The 19602-nt window shown below is 36.0% G+C and overlaps 1 protein-coding gene across 1 annotated transcript in view; it reads right to left on the bottom strand.

The window, feature by feature from the left end:
- The window catches only part of LOC136024920 (heme A synthase COX15-like), a 163563-nt gene that overhangs the window by 126879 nt on the left and 17082 nt on the right, over nt 1-19602 (bottom strand). The window contains exon 3 of the mRNA XM_065700500.1: nt 3582-3714. Coding sequence (XP_065556572.1) covers nt 3582-3714 — 133 coding nt within the window. The remainder of the gene's footprint in view (nt 1-3581; nt 3715-19602) is intronic.

Here is a 19602-nt window from a genome sequence, read left to right as displayed (position 1 = left end):
CCGTGATAAACCAGGTCGATTCACACCACCGTGTCACACTATTACTTGCCTTCTGGCATCCCCTCATCATTCCTACGACATTTTCCAGATATTTTCTTGTTAAAAATCATGCATTAAATCCATTGGTTTATGTTTTTTCACGCGTGCATTGTCATTACGTAACATTCCAGATGTGCACCCTCCTCAGTTACAAGCAGAGATCCCCCAGAGGCCCCTGAAGAAATAAATCACTTTGAATGCGTCATCTTTAACATAACACATTACCCTAGTACATAACAACCAATGAAATCTTGAAGAGTTTCGAAAAGTCTTGTCGGTGAAATAAGTTGTTGGGGGCCCCCGATGGAATTGGATGCTAGGGTCTCCCTTGGATTTTCTTGCTAGGGGCTCCACTGGAATCGGCTGCTAGGGGCTCCTCATTAGAATTGATTGTCAGGGTCCAGTTGGAACTGAATACTAGGACCCCGTTGGTCCGGTTAGGTTAGGGGCCCGGTGAAATCAGATGCTAGACCACCGTTGGAATTGACTGCTAGGGCAGCCATTATAGTTGGTCTCTAGCCCCCCGTTGGAATTGACTGCTAGAGCCCCCCGTTGGAATTTGGATGCTAGGGGTACTGTTGGAATTAGATGTTAGGGCCCCAGTGGTTATGTTAGGTTAGGAGCCTGGCGAATAGGGCCCCGATGGAATTAGATACTAGGTACTTCGTTGGCTATTTTAAGTCAGTGGCCCGATGAAATTGAATATTAGGGCCCCTGCGTTGGAATTAGATGCTAGGGCCCTCGCGTTGGAATTAGATGCTAGGGTACCCAGTGAAATTGGATGCTAGAGCCCCGGTTGAATTGGTTGCTAGGAGAATGGTGAAACTGAAGTAGCAGCCTCTGAAGGTTTTCCCTGGCCCTCCTGGGTTTTTAAGAAAAAACACTCTTTATTATGTAAAATTTGTAAAACTAGACAAAACCTATTACGTAACACCCAAAGAAATCATGATTTGGCGGGCCCCTGAAGTCTTTACAGAATCAAAGAAACTATTATGAAACAAGCATCTGCATCTTTTTTAAAACACCCCTATTACGTAACTTACTGGTGTAATATACCTTTACAGATACGCTATAGTATTACGTAAGACTCATGTTGGAATAAAAACGTCTTGAGGGGCTAGCAACTTCAGGTTCACCCCCTATTGGTTTTCCCGAAACCATGGACGCCTCACTGCTCATAACTCTGCGCCAGGATGTCCATAAAGTTTACATAAAGTAACCAGAGTGAAAACATGTGGAAACAAAAAAAGAATTGAGGCCAGATTCTTTCTTATTTCTGATATTTATTCCAAGACACAGACAACTCCTAGATGGGTATTCTTTTTTGATTTGTTTGTAGTCGATGTTGTGTGTTTTCTTTCGTTGTGTGTTGTTTGTCGCTCCTTACTTTCAGTAAAAAAAAAAACATGTTTTTTGTATTTAATTTCTGAACGTTTTTTAATTAATGCATGTTTGATTTTGGCTCTCCGCACATGAATTATTAAAATGAAATTTGCATATTAATTCTTTTTTTTTTTGGCTAAATGGCTTTCGCTTAGTTTTGATCAGACGATTTTCAGAAATAAGGACCTCCTTCCCCACGGAAGGAGGCCTAGTTGCCCTCCAATTTTTCGGTTACTTAAAAAGGCAAGTAGAACTTTAAATTTTTAACGAACGTTTTTATTAGTAAAAAACATACGTAACTTAACAATTAACTTACGTAACGAACTTTTATATTCTTATATTTTTATTATGTATATGAGGGGGTTTGTCACCTCGTTAATAACTCGCTCTTTGCACTAAATCTTAAGTTTTGTCCCAATTCTCTAAGAATGAACCCTGAACCAGAAAGGCCGTAGAATAAATAGTTGAAATTACTAAAAATACTTTAGCATAAAGATCGAAGTATTTATCTCCTCCTAAATACCTCGCTCTTTATGCTAAAGTATTTTTAGAACCCCTCATATACGTAATAATATCTGTTCATTTCAAGTTTCAATGCTACTCCTTACTTGGAATTGAAAAAACTTTTTCATGTTTATTTTTTCATTGTTTTTTTTATAGTAATGCTAGAAAATCCTGCGCCCTTTTCACTGAATTTCTCTTCCCCTTTGATATATTCCTCCAAAAAAAACATCCTCCCACATAGCCCCCTCCCCTCAACCCTACACCCCAAACCAAAAAATTCCCCTGAAAACGTATGTACACTTCCCAATAACCATTACTGTATGTAAACACTGGTCAAAGTTTGAAACTTGCAGCCCCTCCCAGGGACTGTGGGGGAGTAAGTCATCCCCAAAGATATAGTTATTATGGTCTTCGACAACGCAGGACAAAATGGCAATCTCAAAATTTTGATCCGTTGACTTTTGGAAAAAATGAGCGTGGGAGGGGGCCTAGGTGCCCTCCAGTTTTTTTGGTCGCTTAAAAAGGGCACTAGAACTTTTCATTTCCGTTAGGATGAGACCTCTTGCGACATTCTAGGACCACTTGGTCGATACGATGACCCCTGGGGAAAAAATAAATAAATAAAATAAACACGCACCCGTGATCTGTCTTCTGGCAAAAAATACGAAATTCCATATTTTTGTAGATTGGAGCTTGAAATTTTTGCTACAAGGTTCTCTGATACGCTGAATGCGATGGTGTGATTTCGTTAAGATTCTATTAAGATTCTTAATTTTCGTTAAGATTCTTTTAGGGGGTGTTTCCCCCTATAGTCCAAAATAAGGCAAATTTTCTCAGGCCCGTAACTTTTGATGACAAAGACTAAATTTGATGAAACTTATATATTGAAATCAGCATGAAAATCCATTTATTTTGATGTATCTTTTAGCATCAAAATTCCGTTTACTATTAAGCCGGGTCGCTCCTCACTACAGTTCGTTACCACGAACTGTTTGATAAACGTTCATTTAGCATAGCTTGCATACTTGTTAGGGGAAAAACGCTCCACCGTTTCAGTATTTTCCCTGAAGCCTGGAGGTTATATATATGGTTTTTCGGTAGTCCTAAATAAATTATTTATCTAAGAATTTTCACCCGACTGCATTTTAGGCCTGTTTGAAATAAAATTATTGAATTTTACACTGCAATCCTTAGTTATTTGAAAACTGTACTCGAACTTTAAACTTCCTTTTGATTTAGTCCTTTCCTGATACTCTACAACAACTGAGTTGATACGATCACCTCCTGGGGGAGGGGATACAAAATACCAATTTTTGTCAAACAAAATGTCAAACAAGGATTACGCCCCTTTCAAGAGGTATTTTTCTCTGCTTTCAAGATTATGCAGATTCATCATTCTAATAACTCTTGATGCGCGAACTTAAAGTCAGCGAATTTTACATGTTTGAAATTAATTGATTTTTACATATTTTTTGATCAAACATGTTATGAATAAAAAAAGTGTATGTTTTCACATTAAAAGCGGATTCTTCTGATGTATTCATTTTCATGAAAATTCCATATTTCAAAGTTTTAATTCACATCAACAAGCGTCGGATTTTACAAATCCGTTACCATGACCGGTTTGATGATACAAGACTTAAAGAAAAACTTACATTTGAAATTCGGGGAATTTCTTGTATTTTTCAAATTCCTCCTCCCAGTCAATTCGACTAATTGGAGGACGTTCGCCATATAGTCTCCAATCAACCATCGATAAACCAGATTCGGTAAGTCTTGTTACACCGCCTATAAAAAAGAGATTATCATTGTGAATAAAGGGCTATAGATTGCTCTTGGGAATAAGTACAAAGCAATTTTTGAGGGGGGGGAGGGTACAAAGGAATTTTTCCGAGGAAGGACAAACAACTTCAGACTAGTTTTATAAAACGTAGCCTTAAACTTACCTATGACCTTCATCCGAGCCAACTCTTGCAGTTCCGATTCGTGGTTCAAAATGAAAAATTACAACAAAAGAAAAACTTAATACATTGGCTGCTTTAGTTTACAAACCATTTATTGTAATAGACAGTAAGCAGTTTAAATCAAACAAAAGAAAAGAGCTTTTTAATGGCGTCAGATGTTAAACTTCTCACAAAAGTTCAATTTCACAGCAAAGCTAGTGTGTGTCATTTTCCATTTCTGTCACGTCCTTTTGACATAGTTTTCCATCTTAGAAAATACATTTGGTGAAATAAAGGAATCTGAGTTCCTAAGAAACAAACATTTGCTTTACTAAGAATTTTAAAGATTCTTTACTTAAAGAACCCTGTCTAAATGGAGTGAATTCCAAAAAAAACTCTTCCTTTGTCATTCCACAATCTTTGGATTGACTGACATTTAATATAATTACGAGTTAGGGCCTGAAAAATTCTGGTACACAATAGAAATGAGGGCCCTGGTTTGTATAATAGCATTATTGGGTATATCATATTGGAAGCAGAGAGAAAAAGATAGATGAGTGTCATACACTGCTAGAAAATGTATTTTAACTCCATTGATTCATTTTTACGACATTTTTTTGCAAGCTAATCACATTGGTTGTCGGAATAGACAGCAGATGTCAAAATCCGAAGCCGAATAGGCCTACCTTTTTTACCCGCTATCCATGGTTGTTCCATCCACGGTTGCTATGTCAAATCTTAAGCAAGTACCTGATTTTTTCTTTAATGTAATTTTAATTTGGTATAACGGTCAACAAGTTTTTGAGTCAAAACTTTTTTTTTATAAGTAAAGTCTATTTCTCTATGCTGGAATCTAAGTAGCAAAAGGAGATAAATTCCATATAAACCAAAAATAATGAACAAGATTTAATACTATAAAATTGAACATCAGTATATCCATAAAGCTGAACGTCTCTATGATTGAACGCTAAGAGGAAGAAAAACTTCGGTATGGATCTTCTTCATAATTAAATACAAAAAAACAAGTTTTTCTGACTGAAAGTAAGGAGCTACATTAGAACTTAAATGAACAGAAATTACTCCGTATATGAAAGGTGTTGTTCCCTCCACAACGCCCCACTCTTTACGCTTAAGTTTGACTCTTTCTCTGAACTCTACTTCTTAAAACAGTAAAAAACTCCAATTTTTTGGTCACTTAAAAAGGGCACTAGAACTTTTAATTTTCGTTAGAATGAGCCCTCTTGCGACATTCTAGGACCACTGGGTCGATTACTTCTAAAAAAAAAAAAAAAAAAACACGCACCCGTGATCTGTCTTATGGCAAAAATTACAAAATTCCACATTTTTGTAGATAGTAGCTCGAAACTTCTACAGTAGGCTTCTCAAATATGCTGGATCTGATGCTGTGATTTTCGTTAACTTTTTCCCTCCTCAACTTCACGCTCTTTACGCCAAAGTTATTTACTGTATTATAAAGTAGAATTGAGAGAAAGAGTCAAACTTTAGCGTAAAGAGCGGGACGTTGAGGAGGGAACAGTCCCTTTCATACACGGAGTAATTTCTGTTCGTTTTAAGTTTTAATGTCCCTCCTTACTTTCAGTTAAAAAAAAACTTTCTTTTTTTAAATTTAATTATACTATGGGGCAACCACATCTTTCTGGGCCACAGACGTACATAAGCAGGGAAGTGGTTATTTCTCAATACCACAGATCTTGGAAAACTATCCTTGAATGCCCACATTCAAGAATAGTTTTCCAAGATCTGTGGTATTTTTAATGGTTTAATTTTACTTCTTATACTAGTAGTGGTATTTCCATAACCCATGATTTTATTTTGCGTAAAAAAATATTTTATTTCATATTAAATTAATTTATGCTTAATTGGACAGGTTACCACAACGGAAGATAAAAGATCGATTTTAATTGGCTTTAGTGTTTTTATCAAGGCTTTTTTGTAGTAAGAATATTCAAAACAGGGTGCTGAAATTACGAAAAAAAAACCACCTAAATAGATCGATCTTTTTACTTCTTATAGCTATTCATGCATCAACTACTCAGAAGAGCACATATTTCGGGGGGAGAGTTGTCTGGAAGCTTTACATGAATGGTTGTTTTATGAATGTATAAAGAATTGTTTAAGGCAGTTCAAAGTTTTTAGGTTTAACTCACTTCAGACCAGGGGTGGCTAACCTTTTCTGCTCACCTGAGTTATTCACAAATAAATGTAACCTTTTGCCTCTCTTGACCGTTTAGTCAAAAATTAGTCAAAACAGGTTCGTCAAAAATTTAAACAGAAATAAAAACAGAAACAGTGCCGAAGCTCATCTAAGACTATCAAACACTTGGCGGTAGCGAACTGTTGAAACAGATCTTTGAAACGAACTGTTAGGAAGGAGCGACTCGGCCCAATGAAAAAAAAATTTGATTACAATTAATAAATCAACAGAATTGGCTTTTCACCAATGATTAGAGAACCCTTATATAGAAGTTTCATGTTCCTATCCCAACAAATTTTGGATTCTGTATTTTTTGCAGGAAGAAAGCTTACGAATGCGCGTTTTTTTTTTTTTTTTTTTTTTTTTTTTTTTTTTTTTTTTTTTTTTTTTTTTTTTTTTCACGGGCGATTACATATAACCAATAATGATAGAAGAGGGGGAGAGCGAGAATTAAAAGTTCCAGTGTCCTTTTAAAGTAACCAATAAGATTGGAAAGCAAATAGTCCCCTCCCAAGCCCCTTTTTCCCAAAGATATCGGACCAGAATTTCGAGATAGCCAATGGTTCAGTTTAGTTGAAAGGTCCAATAACTATCCATCTGGGAACAATGTGACTCCCCACAGCCTTTGGGAAAAGTGCTGTAATTTAAGCGATTTACTCATAATTAACATATAGTATTTATTAATGGGAAATACAAAACCTTTGTTGGGATGAAATTTTGTGTGAGGGGGGATATCTACTGAAATTTCGGGGAAAATTTTACACAGAGGACGGAGGCAATATCCCGGCATGGTTTGAAAAACAATCAGAAACTAAATAAAAAACAAAGAAGTTTTTCAACTGAAAATAAGTTTCAACCAACATTATAAATTATTCAGTAGCGCTTCATTAAGGGGCTGTCCCCTCCTCAGTCCCTCAGTCTTTATGCTAAAGTTTGACTTGCCCAATTCTTTAAGAACAACTGCTGAAACACACGGTCTACTGATTTGGAATAAGAAGCTTTTTTTAAAACACTACAAACATTAGTGTTTAATATTTTTACTCACTCATGCACAGAATAATTTCCGTTAGTTTTTAGCGTTGCTACTTACTTTGTGTCACTATTTTACCAACTCAATTTTGTACCGACTAGCTGAAAACATTGGGGTGGGTCCCCCTCCTCCACCAGAAGTGACGCCCCTGCTCCTAGCACCCGATCCTTTGATCCAGGTGAACTATTTGTCACTTCGTTAGTCAACCACTATACGTAATACTAAATGAACAAATGATGCTGCTAAGATACGAAACAATTTATACCCAACTATTTTATTTATAACCCATAAATAGGGTCGTAGTCGTAGCAAGGTCGAGTAACAGTAAGGATCATCGACGTTACCACAATCATGTTAAGTACAGAAAACACTAGTCATGAAACAAAACAGATACGTTTACTAATTTTCTTTAACCTCACTGTTTCCTTTGATGCTCTGATTAAGATCAACTAGTTGACCAATCGTTAGTCGATTACTGACCTCGTAGGCGAATTTCCTATGTCAAAATTTACTCAAAATTCAATATTAAGCTGAGAAATAAAAAGAAAAAAAGCTGCAAAGTTCTGCGACTTTCAAGTAAAGGAACGGTTACACAACAGCTAAAATACAAAAACCCATAATTTATATATCTTTTAATCTATTTATACCACAAGCATAAGTCATATAAAGATGGATAGCATTAAGAAAAAAGACGCAAGAGAAAAACAAATAATCGACGAAAGCATCCGATTAGACGATGGAGAGGGGATATGCTCACATAGGCCATACCTAAGTTTCCTATACCGTATTTAAAACTTTGAATTTGTATCAAAACATTTAGAATACTCCAAAGAGACCAGATTTTTGTCCCTGGGTTAAGACTAAGAGATTTTTACGACTTTTAAAAATAACTTATCCAGATTCTACTTAAATTCTATTCTTAAGAATAGGGGAAAGACCTGAGCCATGACAGAGAGCTAGTAATTATGGAAATTACAAACTATTAACGAAGTTTCGGTTCAGCAACCAGGAATAATTCCTTTTGCCCCCCTTTTCCTTCCCGTCATCACTGGTTACACAACTTTAATTATTAATTCATTTCATACATAAAGCTCTAGGAAGTGGTTTCTATGCCAAAAAATAGATTTTCGTCAATTTTGCGAAATATATCTAGTAAATTCTTTCAATTATTGATGATTGTGATGAAATAGGGGTGATAGGATCCACCAAAGTAATGCAGAAGAAGTACTGACTTATTTTAAAATAGTAAAAGATTGCGCATCAGTCTGGTTAATGAACTCGTTTCGTTTTTTTTCTGAAGATCGGAATTAGAATATTATCAAGACCTTTAATTTTAAATTTCATAATGTCTTTCCTTGGTGGCATTTCATTTTGTTTTTGTTTTTTTTTTTTTAATAACAACAAAGTATAAATGGCACACAGTTGTAACTTATAAACCCTGCATTAGGTTTCGAAAGTATTATTGCCACCCTTTGACTGGTTCTCAGGCAACATAGGAGATGCTTAAACTGCCAAGGACAGTGAAATGAAGCCTGATTGTTGAAACTTGTTAAGTGTAAACTAACACAATCCTATTTATCTTAAAAAATCCGGAACTCTTTTTTTTTTTTTTTTTTGACAAAGACCTTCATATTGAAATATGCACTTTTTGATAATAGCTAGCAGTAAAATTTGAAATGTTTAGTTTTTGATACTAGCGAGCCGTTTGACACCGAAACCATTTCTAAAAACAAGCTTCACAAATCAATTTAAGAAGATTCCGAGTAGGAGACCAGCTATATAATGTAGATGGTGTGGACAACCAACCGATTTTTGTTGAAAGGATAAGAAGAAAACCGACAAATTCATCCATTTACACATTTAAGCTGTAAGATTTCCAGAGCCCTCAAGATGTCCTTGGTAAGTTTTTATTCTCCTGTTTCTATAGTCTTCGAAGGTTGTAGTCCTTTGAAGATGTAGTTGTCTTGATCAATCAACAGATGCTTAATATATGACTTTTTTACACATATAAAGCAATGTCAAGGTACAGAAATCAGTTTCGCTTATTATTTTCATGGTTCAAAATGGCAACGCTGTTGAAATTACGATATGGCCTTAAAAATTCATAATTTCTAAAACTAATCAATCAATCAATTTATTCAGTCAATAAAGTTACAACAAAAACACTTCAACATAGACTCCACTGTAGGGCTCTATGACCAGGGAAAAAAAAGGGGGAGAAATGAAAATGAAATAAAAACTAAAAAAAAAAATATAATACATTTCAACCATTCAAAGATTCAACATACACACACACACACACACACACACACACACACACACACACACACACACACACACACACACACACACACACACACACACACACACACACACACACACACACACACACACACACACACACACACACACACACACACACACACACACACACACACACACACACACACACACACACACACACACACACACACACACACACACACACACACACACACACACACACACACACACACGCACACACACACACACACACACACACACAATTTAAAAGGCCCACATTTTTATATGACACTCAAAATAAACTCAAATAATACGAGCGAACGTATGCGTTTTGGGTGGTTATCAGCTTGCTCACGCTTGTAAACACGATCAGTCCACACTCTTTACATCATATCAGTTGCTTGCACTTTCAAGAATGGACTTTTTTGCTTTCGTAAGATAATCAGTAATGAATATACCGAAGATGAATTAGCGAGCTTTGATTTCGCTTTGAAAACAGTGTGCGCCATATCTTTAGTCGCAAACTTAACGCGAACTGGCGCATCGATCTGTTCTCTATGAACATTAACACTCATTGTCTTTGTAATATCCAACACGGCAGTGCCCAGATCAGTTCCGGGGGCCTGTTTTATTCCAAAAAAAAGAATCAAGTAAACGTTCCTGTTCGTAATCATTCAAGTTCTCCTCCATAGTAGCTACCCGAAGCTCTAATGTCTCTATATGGCTTATCAGAGTGGAAAATAAATTTTAATTTTCTCAAATTTTCCGTTATATTCCAGCGTGATCGAATCATATATTTCCAGAACAATCGTCTCGGAGTTCATAGCGGCTAGTTGCTCTGAGCCTCTTGCACTTCCGACGGCATCCACTTTTTCTTCCACTTTTTACTCTATATCTTTAGATACACCAGCTTTAAGCTTTGTTACTTAATCTTGTTCTAAAAATAAGCTAATTTCAGATTGCATACGGTTCTGTTGAAGCTGCAACCGTCATATCAGCTCCAAGGCCTTTTGCATCTTTCTTTTTTTCAAACTGACGGTAAATATCAGGAGAAGATTCACGCTCGCGGAAAGCGTGATTAACACCCTTAGCTTTTTTTTCGAAGCTTCCGAATAACCAAAATGATCTTGGAGAGGCGCCGTCTCCAGGTACGAGACGTTTTTATTTTAATGTGTATGGTTCCTTAATAAGTACTAATATGGTATTTTAATATATATATATATACGTATATATATATATATATATATATACATATACCATCTTTATAAACGAGCAATAATTGTATATATACTATATGTATTTATGTATGCATATATTTATTTTTTCTCGAAAACAGCTCCATATTTTTTTCCGGAAAATTGGTATCTTGGGATATTCTCGCACAAAAACAAGAGCTAAAAGCTCATATGGTACTTGTGGATAGGTGGGAAGAGCCAAGAGCTCATATGGCATGAGCTCTAACAAAATTCTAAGAATCAGTAGATTGATTTAAAAGGAAAATCAGAGGCTTAATGCCGGTCGAGATTTAAAATAAGAGCTCTGATGCACAAGGTCCTTCTAAATATCAAAATTCATTAAGATCGATTACCCACATCGTAAGTTAAAAATACCTCATTTATTCAAATTTTTCCTCTCCCTTCAGCCCCCCGGATGATCGAATTGGGGGAAACGACTTTATCAAGTCAGTTTGTGCAGGTCCCTGATATGTCTAGCAATTTTCATCGTCCTAGCACGTCCAGAAGCACCGAACTCACCAAAAGACTGGACCCCCCCAACTCCACCAAAGAGAGCGGATCCGTTACAATTATGTCAATCAAATATGTAGAACTTGTGCTTATTCTTCCCATCAAGTTTCATCCCGATCTCTCCACTCTAAGCGTTTTCCAAGATTTCCGGTTTAAGATTTCTGTTTCCCCCCCAGCCCCAATGTCGACAAATCCGATTCAAATTGAAAACAGAGCATCTGAGACATAAGATCTTTCTATGTATCAAGTTTCATTAAGATCCAATCACCGATTCGTAAGATAAAGATACCTCAGTTTTCGCGTTTTCCAAGATTTCTGATTTCCCCCTCAAACTATCTCCAATGTTACCTGATCTGGTCGGTATTTAAAATAAGAGCTCTAAAGCACGAGATCCTTCTAAATATCAAATTTCATTAAGATCGTAAGTTACAAATTACTATTTTTTTCTAATTTTTTTCGAATTATTCCCCCCTCCCAACCCCCCAAAGAGAGCGGATCCGGTCCGGTTATGTCCGTAAAGTATTTTGTACTTGTCCTTATTCTTCCTATCAAGTTTCATCCCGATCTCTCCACTTTAAGCGTTTTCCAAGATTTCCAGTTCCCCCCCTAGCTCCCCCAATGACACTGGATCCGGTTGGGATTAAGAACAAGAGGTTTAAGTCACAAGGTCCTTCTAAATATGGAATTTCATTAAGATCTGATCACTCCTTTGAAAGTTAAAAACAACTCATTGTTTCTAATCTTTCAGAGTTACCTCCCCCCCCCCCCCAACTCTCCCAAAGAGAGCGGATCCATTCCGATTATGTCAATCACGTATCTAGGACTTTTTCTTATTTTTCCTACAAAGTGTCATCCCGATCCCTCTACTCTAAGCGTTTTCCAAGATTATAGGTTTCCCTCTCCAACTCCCCTCAATGGCACCGGACCCCGTCGGGATTTAAAATAACAGCTCTAAGACACGATATCCTTCTAAATATCAAATTTCATTAAGATCCAATCATCCGTTCGTAAGTTAAAAATACTTCATTTTTTTCTAATTTTTCCGAATTAACCATCCCTCCATTCCCCTTCCCAGATGGTCGAATCAGGTAAACGACTATTTCTAATTTAATCTAGTCCCTGATATGCCTGCCAAATTTCATCGTCCTAGCTCATCTAGAAGTGCCTAAACTAGCAACACCGGGACAGACAGAGCGACAGACCGACGGAATTTGCGATAGCTATATGTCACTTGGTAAATACCAAGGGCCATAAAATACGATCTAGATAGGTCATAAGTCTGAGAAAATTCGTTAAGAGCCTAATTCTGGTTTTTGCAAATGACTTCATGTACTATATGCGTAAATCATATAATCATTTTCTTATATGATGTCATGCATAGCATAAATAAGATTGTTGAGTTTCCAACACATCAGTTATTTATTTAATATAATGTCTGTTGGAAGCCCTTAGAAACGAAAATTTGCAGTTGCAGTTGCAGTTACTATAAATGATGATTCTTTGGAACCAACACCTGAATATCAAACGTGATAAAATGTGAAAATAGACAAACTGGACCATCATTGCAACAACACGAATATGGGAAGCTGAAGCAAAGACCACTGCTAAATTCTCTGAAGTAATCGAAAAACGTGTCAAAAAATAAAAATGAAAAGCAAAGACAAGGGCGATTAGAAGATATGCGAAAACGACATTAGAGGGTGTCAAAAATGAAAATGAAAAGCAAAAACACATACGGTAAGAAGACATGCGACTCCAAGCATGTGAGCGAGTCCAAAATGAAAATGAACAGCAAAGACAGATGCGGTTAGAAGAATAACGGCGACGTGTCAAAAATAAAAATGAAGAGCAAAGACATATGCGGTTGGAAGACATGCGACACCGAGCATGTGAGCGAGTAAATGAAAATCAACCCGGACAGTGAGAGTCAAAACGTGTCAAAACTGAAAACAATAGCGACGATGATCGAGTTCCAGATTTTGACATGGATAAAGCCATCAATGCCTGCCATACCTTTGTTAAAAAAAAAATAAAGGTTCGGCGATATGTATTTCATAACGACAAAAGACAAGCCGAGGTAAAACGAACCAAACAAATTGAAAATGATAGCGATGATGAATGGGTTTTGGATTTTGACGTGATAAGGTCATCAATGCCTATCATACCTTTGAAAATCAAAAAACTGGACTAGAGAAATCGTTGGAAGAAAAAGAAGTTTTTGCCTCACCAACTGAACAATTAAAAGAAACAAAGGTTTGGCGATATATCTTTCATAATGACAAAAGACAAGCCGATGAAAAAGAAGAAGCTTTTGTCCCACTACCTGAACAATTAAAAGAAACAAAGATGGAAGTGCCAAGAATACCTTCGAAAATCAAAAACCTGGACTAGATAAATCGTTGGAAAAAAAAGAGGTTTTTGTCCCACCACCTGAACAATTAAAAGAAACAAAGCTCCGGTGATGTGTCTTTCATGGTGACAAAGACAACCAAGGCAAAAGAAGAAGTTTTTGTCCCACCTCCTGAACAATTAAAAGAATATAAGAAAGTTGCAGATGTTTCGGGTTATTCTTTAATGGTGGATACTTAGTGGTATAAGCATAGTTTTAACTTATTTTAATTAGAATCTAAAGCAGTATAAAGACCCAAGTTTGACAAATTGTATGCTAAATTTAGACAAGCCGATGAAAAAGAAGAAGCTTTTGTCCCACTACATGAACAATTAAAAGAAACAAAGATGGTCAGCAGTGCCAAGAATACCTTCGAAAATCAAAAACCTGGACTAGATAAATCGTTGGAAGAAAAAGAGGTTTTTGTCCCACCACCTGAACAATTAAAAGAAACAAAGCTCCGGTGATATGTCTTTCATGGTGACAAAGACAATCAAGGCAAAAGAAGAAGTTTTTGTCCCACCTCCTGAACAATTAAAAGAATATAAGAAAGTTGCAGATGCTATGGGTTATTCTTTAATGGTGGATACTTAGTGGTATAAGCATAGTTTTAACTTATTTTATTTAGAATCTACAGCAGTATAAAGACCTAAATTTGACAAATTGTATGCTAAATTTAAAAAATAAACGTTAGGAGAAAGTATAGAGTCAAACATTTCCAGATTTTACGATGATTCTAGCACGAATTTCCGTGAACTCTGCTTGAACTGGCAAGGAGTAGTAAAATAATACCAGTGAACTTACCACTTCTCATTACCTTCTATTCAATTCCCAGCCCTCAAGTGAGAAAATCCTAACCAAACGTGTGCGGTCACTACATCTTCTTATTTCTTAGGGAAGAGGGGGGGGGGGATTCAAAATTCAAAATTGGATTAGAGCTCATTCAAGTCACGATTTCAGATGATGTTCCCTTTTTAAGTAACAACATGACACCACATTGAGGTGCCCATTTTCTTCTAAGTTACAATCTCAGGTCAAAAAAGGACAACTTGAAACCAAGGAAAGACCACAAATCAAATCAAACAGTTCGTGGTAACGAAATGCAGTAGGGAGCGACCCGGCTCAATAGTAACCGAAACTTTAAAAACAGAATTTTGATACCAATATCTACATCAAAAGAATTGCATTTTAATGCTGGTTTTAAATATACAAGTTTCATCAAGTTTAATCTTACCCATCAAAAGTGAGAAAACTTGTCTTATTTTAGACAAGTTTCAAGCTCCTATGTACAAAAATGTAGAATTTTCTATTTTTTGCCAGAAGACAGATCACGGATGCGCGTTTTTTTTCTAGGGGTGATCGTGTTGACCCAGTGGTCCTAGAATGTCGCGAGAGGGTTTATTCTAACGGACATTAAAATTTCTAGTGCCCTTTTTAAGTGACCAAAAATCAGAGGACACCTTGGCCCCCTCCCATTCTCATTTTTCCCAAAGTCACCAGATCAAAATTTTGAGATAGCCATTCTATTCAGCGTAGTCGAAAAATATTCACTATTACTTATTCACTCATTCACTTAAATTATTACTTATTCACTATTATTATTATTATTCGCATACAATTATTGCTATTATTCACGAAAATTATTCACTTATTCACTATTTCTTTTGGGACCACTTAATCCCCCACAGTCTCCAGGGGAGGGGCTGCAAGTTACAAACTTTGACAATTGTTTACATATAATAATGGGTATTATGAAGTGTACAAAAGTTTTCAGGGGGACTTTTTCGTGTTGAGGTGGGGGTGGGTCGGGGGAGAGGGTTCCACAATACCTTTCTCTTTACGCTAAAGCATTTTTAGTAATTTCAACTATTTATTCTACGGCCTTTGTAACCCAGGGGCCATTCTTAAGGATTTGGGACAAAATTCAAGCTTTAGTGTAAAGAGAGAGGTACTGACGAGGGGGTGAAACCCCTCATATACGGAATTAAAATACACAAATATAGACGTTCGTTACGTAAGTTATTAGTGAGGTAGGCCTACGTATGTTTATTACTTACAAAAGGTTCGTAAAAGAAAAAATCTAGTTGCACTTATAAGTAGCTAAAAATTGAAGGGCACCTAGGCCTCCTCCCCAACCTCATTATTTTTATCAAAATCGTCAAATTAATCGTCAAAACTATTAGAAAGCCATTTAGCAAAAAAAAAATAATATGCAAGTTTCGTTTTAATTATTCATGTACGGTGAGCCAAAATCAAAACATGCATTAATTTAAAAACGTTCAGAAATTAAAATAAAAAAAGAAATTTAACTGCAAGTAAGGAGCGACATTAAAACGTAAAATGAACAGAAATTATTCTGTTTACAAAAGGGGTTGTCCCCTCCTCAACCCCTCGCTCTTTACACTAAAGTTTGGCTCTTTCTCACAACTCTACTTTTTAAAACAATAAAAAACTTTAGTGTAAAGAGCACGGCTTTGAGGAGGGGACAACCCCTTTCATAAACGTAATGATTTCTGTTCGTTTTAAGTTTTAATGTCGACCCTTACTTGCAGTAATAAAACTTGTTTTTTTTATTTAATTATCTTGAAAAGTCTAGTTAGAAGTACTGAAAAACGAAACACTAACGGGGAAGTTCATTTTGTTTTGGTACTAAAAAAGATTTCTAAGCGAATAATGAATGAAAGGAATCACCTAAATGAATGGTTTTGACAGGATATAGTTTTAAAACTCATTTGAGCTGCTGGAGAATTGTTTTAAATACTACAAGAATTTAACGTTAAACGTGGATGGGAGGATAACCTAGCCATGGATTTGTGATGTATGGAAAACCCACACACAACGATAGATATTTGTACTACTATTCTTAACCTCCCCCCCCTTATGTAGAAAGAGGAGTGGAGACATGTTCTAAAGCTCACACAGTCCAAAAACTTAAATACATAAAAGATATTCTATTTTGCAATGAATATTCCGTAAATTCACTAGAATCAGTAATAGAATAATTTTTTAAGCAAGATTTTTAAACTGAAAGTAAGGAGCAACATTAAAACTTAAAACAAGGAGAAATTATTCCGTATATGAAAGGGACTGTCCCCTCCTCTAGATCCCGCTCTTTACGCTAAAGTTTTATATTGCTTTAAAAAGCAGAGTTTTGACAAAAAGTCAAACTTAAGTGTAAAAAGGTGGGCGTTGAGGATGGGGCAGCCGCTTTCATATACGGAATAATTTCTGCTCGTTTTAAGTTTTTATGTCGCTTCTTACTTTCAGTTTTAAAGAAATGTTATTTTATTAAATATTTGAACTTTCTTCAACTAATGTAGGTTCGAATCACCGTATATGAAAAATTAAAACGAAATATGTATATTAATTTTGGCAAATTCCCCCCCCCCCCGTGTAAATTTCCTCTGGAAAGTTCACTTATTCTCGGCTGTTTAATATCAGTTGGGGGCCACAAAAAAACCTTCAAAAAAGAGCGAAGTATTGAGGAAGGGGTATCCCCCCTCATATACATAGTAATTTCTGTTCGTTTAAGCATTGATGTTACTCCCCACTTTCAGCTGAGGAAACTTATTTTTTTTACTTAATATCTGATATTTTTTAAATAATGCAGTGAAATCCAGCATCCCCAACCATGAAAAATTCCTTTCCTTCACGGTGAATCCCTCCATGTAACATTCTTCCCATATGAAATACCAGGGAAATTACCCCCAGACAATTCCATTTTAGCTGAAAATTGCCCCCAGAAAGTTTCTTGCGGACGATTCCGGCGAAAAATTTTTCTTAGCCCACTTTCCCCTCCGTGGAAAATTCTTCCAAAGAAACTCCCCACCCCGCCCCCTAGTAGAAAGGTACTTCTTCAGGAAAGTCCCTCTGGAGACTTTATGCTGTGTAAAAGTCTCCCGTGGACAATTTCTCCCGTGGAAAATCCTCCACCTAGAGAAAGATTATCTAGACCATTTCAAACCGAGTAGATATCTCCCCCGGACAATTCTTCTTAACATCGCCACATATAAAATTTAATATGCAAAGAGAAAATCAGACAAATAAAACGAATTTTGTATAGGAATCCTGGTAAGTTCCTCCAGTACAAGATATTCCTAAGAAAATGCTGAACAAAATGGCTATCTCAGGATTTTGATCGGATGACCTTTAGGAACAATTTGGGTGGGAAGGGGGCCGATTGCCCTCCAATCTTTTCGGTCACTAAAAAAGGGTACTAGAACTTTTAATTTCCGTTTGAATATTTTTTTGCTTGTTTCCCACAATTGTGGGAAAGATAAAACCAGCCCAATACTTGGGGAGTAATGTATAAGAACCCTAATATATAAGGTACACTAAAGGTTCGAGAATTTTGATTGTGCCTTGGCCCAACACATGTACGATAGCCCACGCCACTTTATTTCGTTTGAAAATACCTCAATTATTCTCTCTGTTAAAGATCTCTTGCAAGTTTTCAAAGAGGCAATGAAATCAAGAAATATATACACCAAAATTAGCCCTTAATAGAGATATGGGAATCCCGTTTAAACCCCATTTATATTGAACAATAAATCCTGGTTTGTCTTTTCTACATTATAATATTTTGCAATCTAGCCAAATGTTAGATGATCTGGTAAGCGATTGGCTTTTAAAAAAACATTAAATAAAATGAGCATGGATTTAATTTCTTGAATTGTCTTTCACTGTTTCATGTTTTATTCAGTTACCCTTTCATCTTCAGTTGGAAAGGGTATTTCTTTCATTCAAGGGATGTTTATATATATTTTTTTTAATTTTAGTGACTGGTAAAGATCCTTTTTCGTTTTTGTTCTGAGGACAGTTGAACGGAGGTCTCAGTCCAACTTTTTAATTTTTTTTAAACTAGCCTCCTCCCCATATATATATATATATATATATATATATATATATATATATATATATATATATATATATATATATATATATATATATATATATATATATATATATATATATATATATATATATATATATATACATATATATATATATATATAAATTGAACTTTTTAAGCGTATAGCCCATTGCCTGCTATATTTGCACTGAGCATCATTGGTTAATCTATTGAAAAATTGAATTTTTTTACTCTTAACTTTCCCTTACTATAAAAACATTGCTGGAAGTAACCGATGTTTAATTGGAAATAACTATTACGTCTTAAAATGCAATTATTCCTCCGTTTCAATAGAATATTCCAATCCCTTTTCCACTTACCTTCCATATTTTATAGCAAGCACTTTGTTGTATTCCTTTATCGTCTTATCGACTTAAAGAAGCACATCTTATTTTAAACTCCTAAATTGAACGTAAATCTTTCAAATTAGACTCGACATGAGTGGAAGAGCTGAGTTTTTAAAAGAGGACACTTTTCTGGAAAAGAATTGCACCTAGCAATATCTGAATAAATTTTCTACTGTTTCTATAGCGAAAGGGAAAACTCCATCATTAGTGGTAACTGTTCTGCATACTGAACAAGGAAAATTCATTCAAGTTCACTCACAGTTAAATTATACTTCCTAAACTTCTAAGATCGAACAGCTTTGCAATTGTGTACAAAATGATTGTGATTAACTTCGCCAGGATTGCCACATGTAGCATGAAGGTAGTATTTTAGCACAATTACAGTGAACTTTTGAGTAGCACCGAAAATGATGTATAGCCCGCAAATTTAGGCAATTATAGTAATTTCGGAACTGACCGTGGTGGCAATCTTGACCATCGCCGAAAACGTTTCCAAGCTGTATACAGGAAAGGCGACTCAAACGGCCTTTAAAGAGCTCCTCCCAAGACCAACTGCATGTGTGTCCATGAAGGCACTATTGTAGTTGGCCCCATTAAGTAACTTAGGGCTAGGCTACATTGTCTACGGAACTTGAGCATGATAGGCGCCAAATTTGTTCCTCCAGACTCTTATGAAGACTATCAGAACGTTTACTGAAACTAAAATATTATTTCAAATCTGACGAAACGAAGATGCATCCACGACTTAGTCCGTTAAACGGGGTGATCACCCATGCAATTGGCAATAGTGTAGTTGTTAAGGCTGGTAGCAT

The sequence above is a fragment of the Artemia franciscana genome, chromosome 3 (genome assembly GCF_032884065.1).
Source record: "Artemia franciscana chromosome 3, ASM3288406v1, whole genome shotgun sequence".
Taxonomy (NCBI): domain Eukaryota; kingdom Metazoa; phylum Arthropoda; class Branchiopoda; order Anostraca; family Artemiidae; genus Artemia; species Artemia franciscana.
This window is presented reverse-complemented; position numbering and strand designations above follow the sequence as displayed.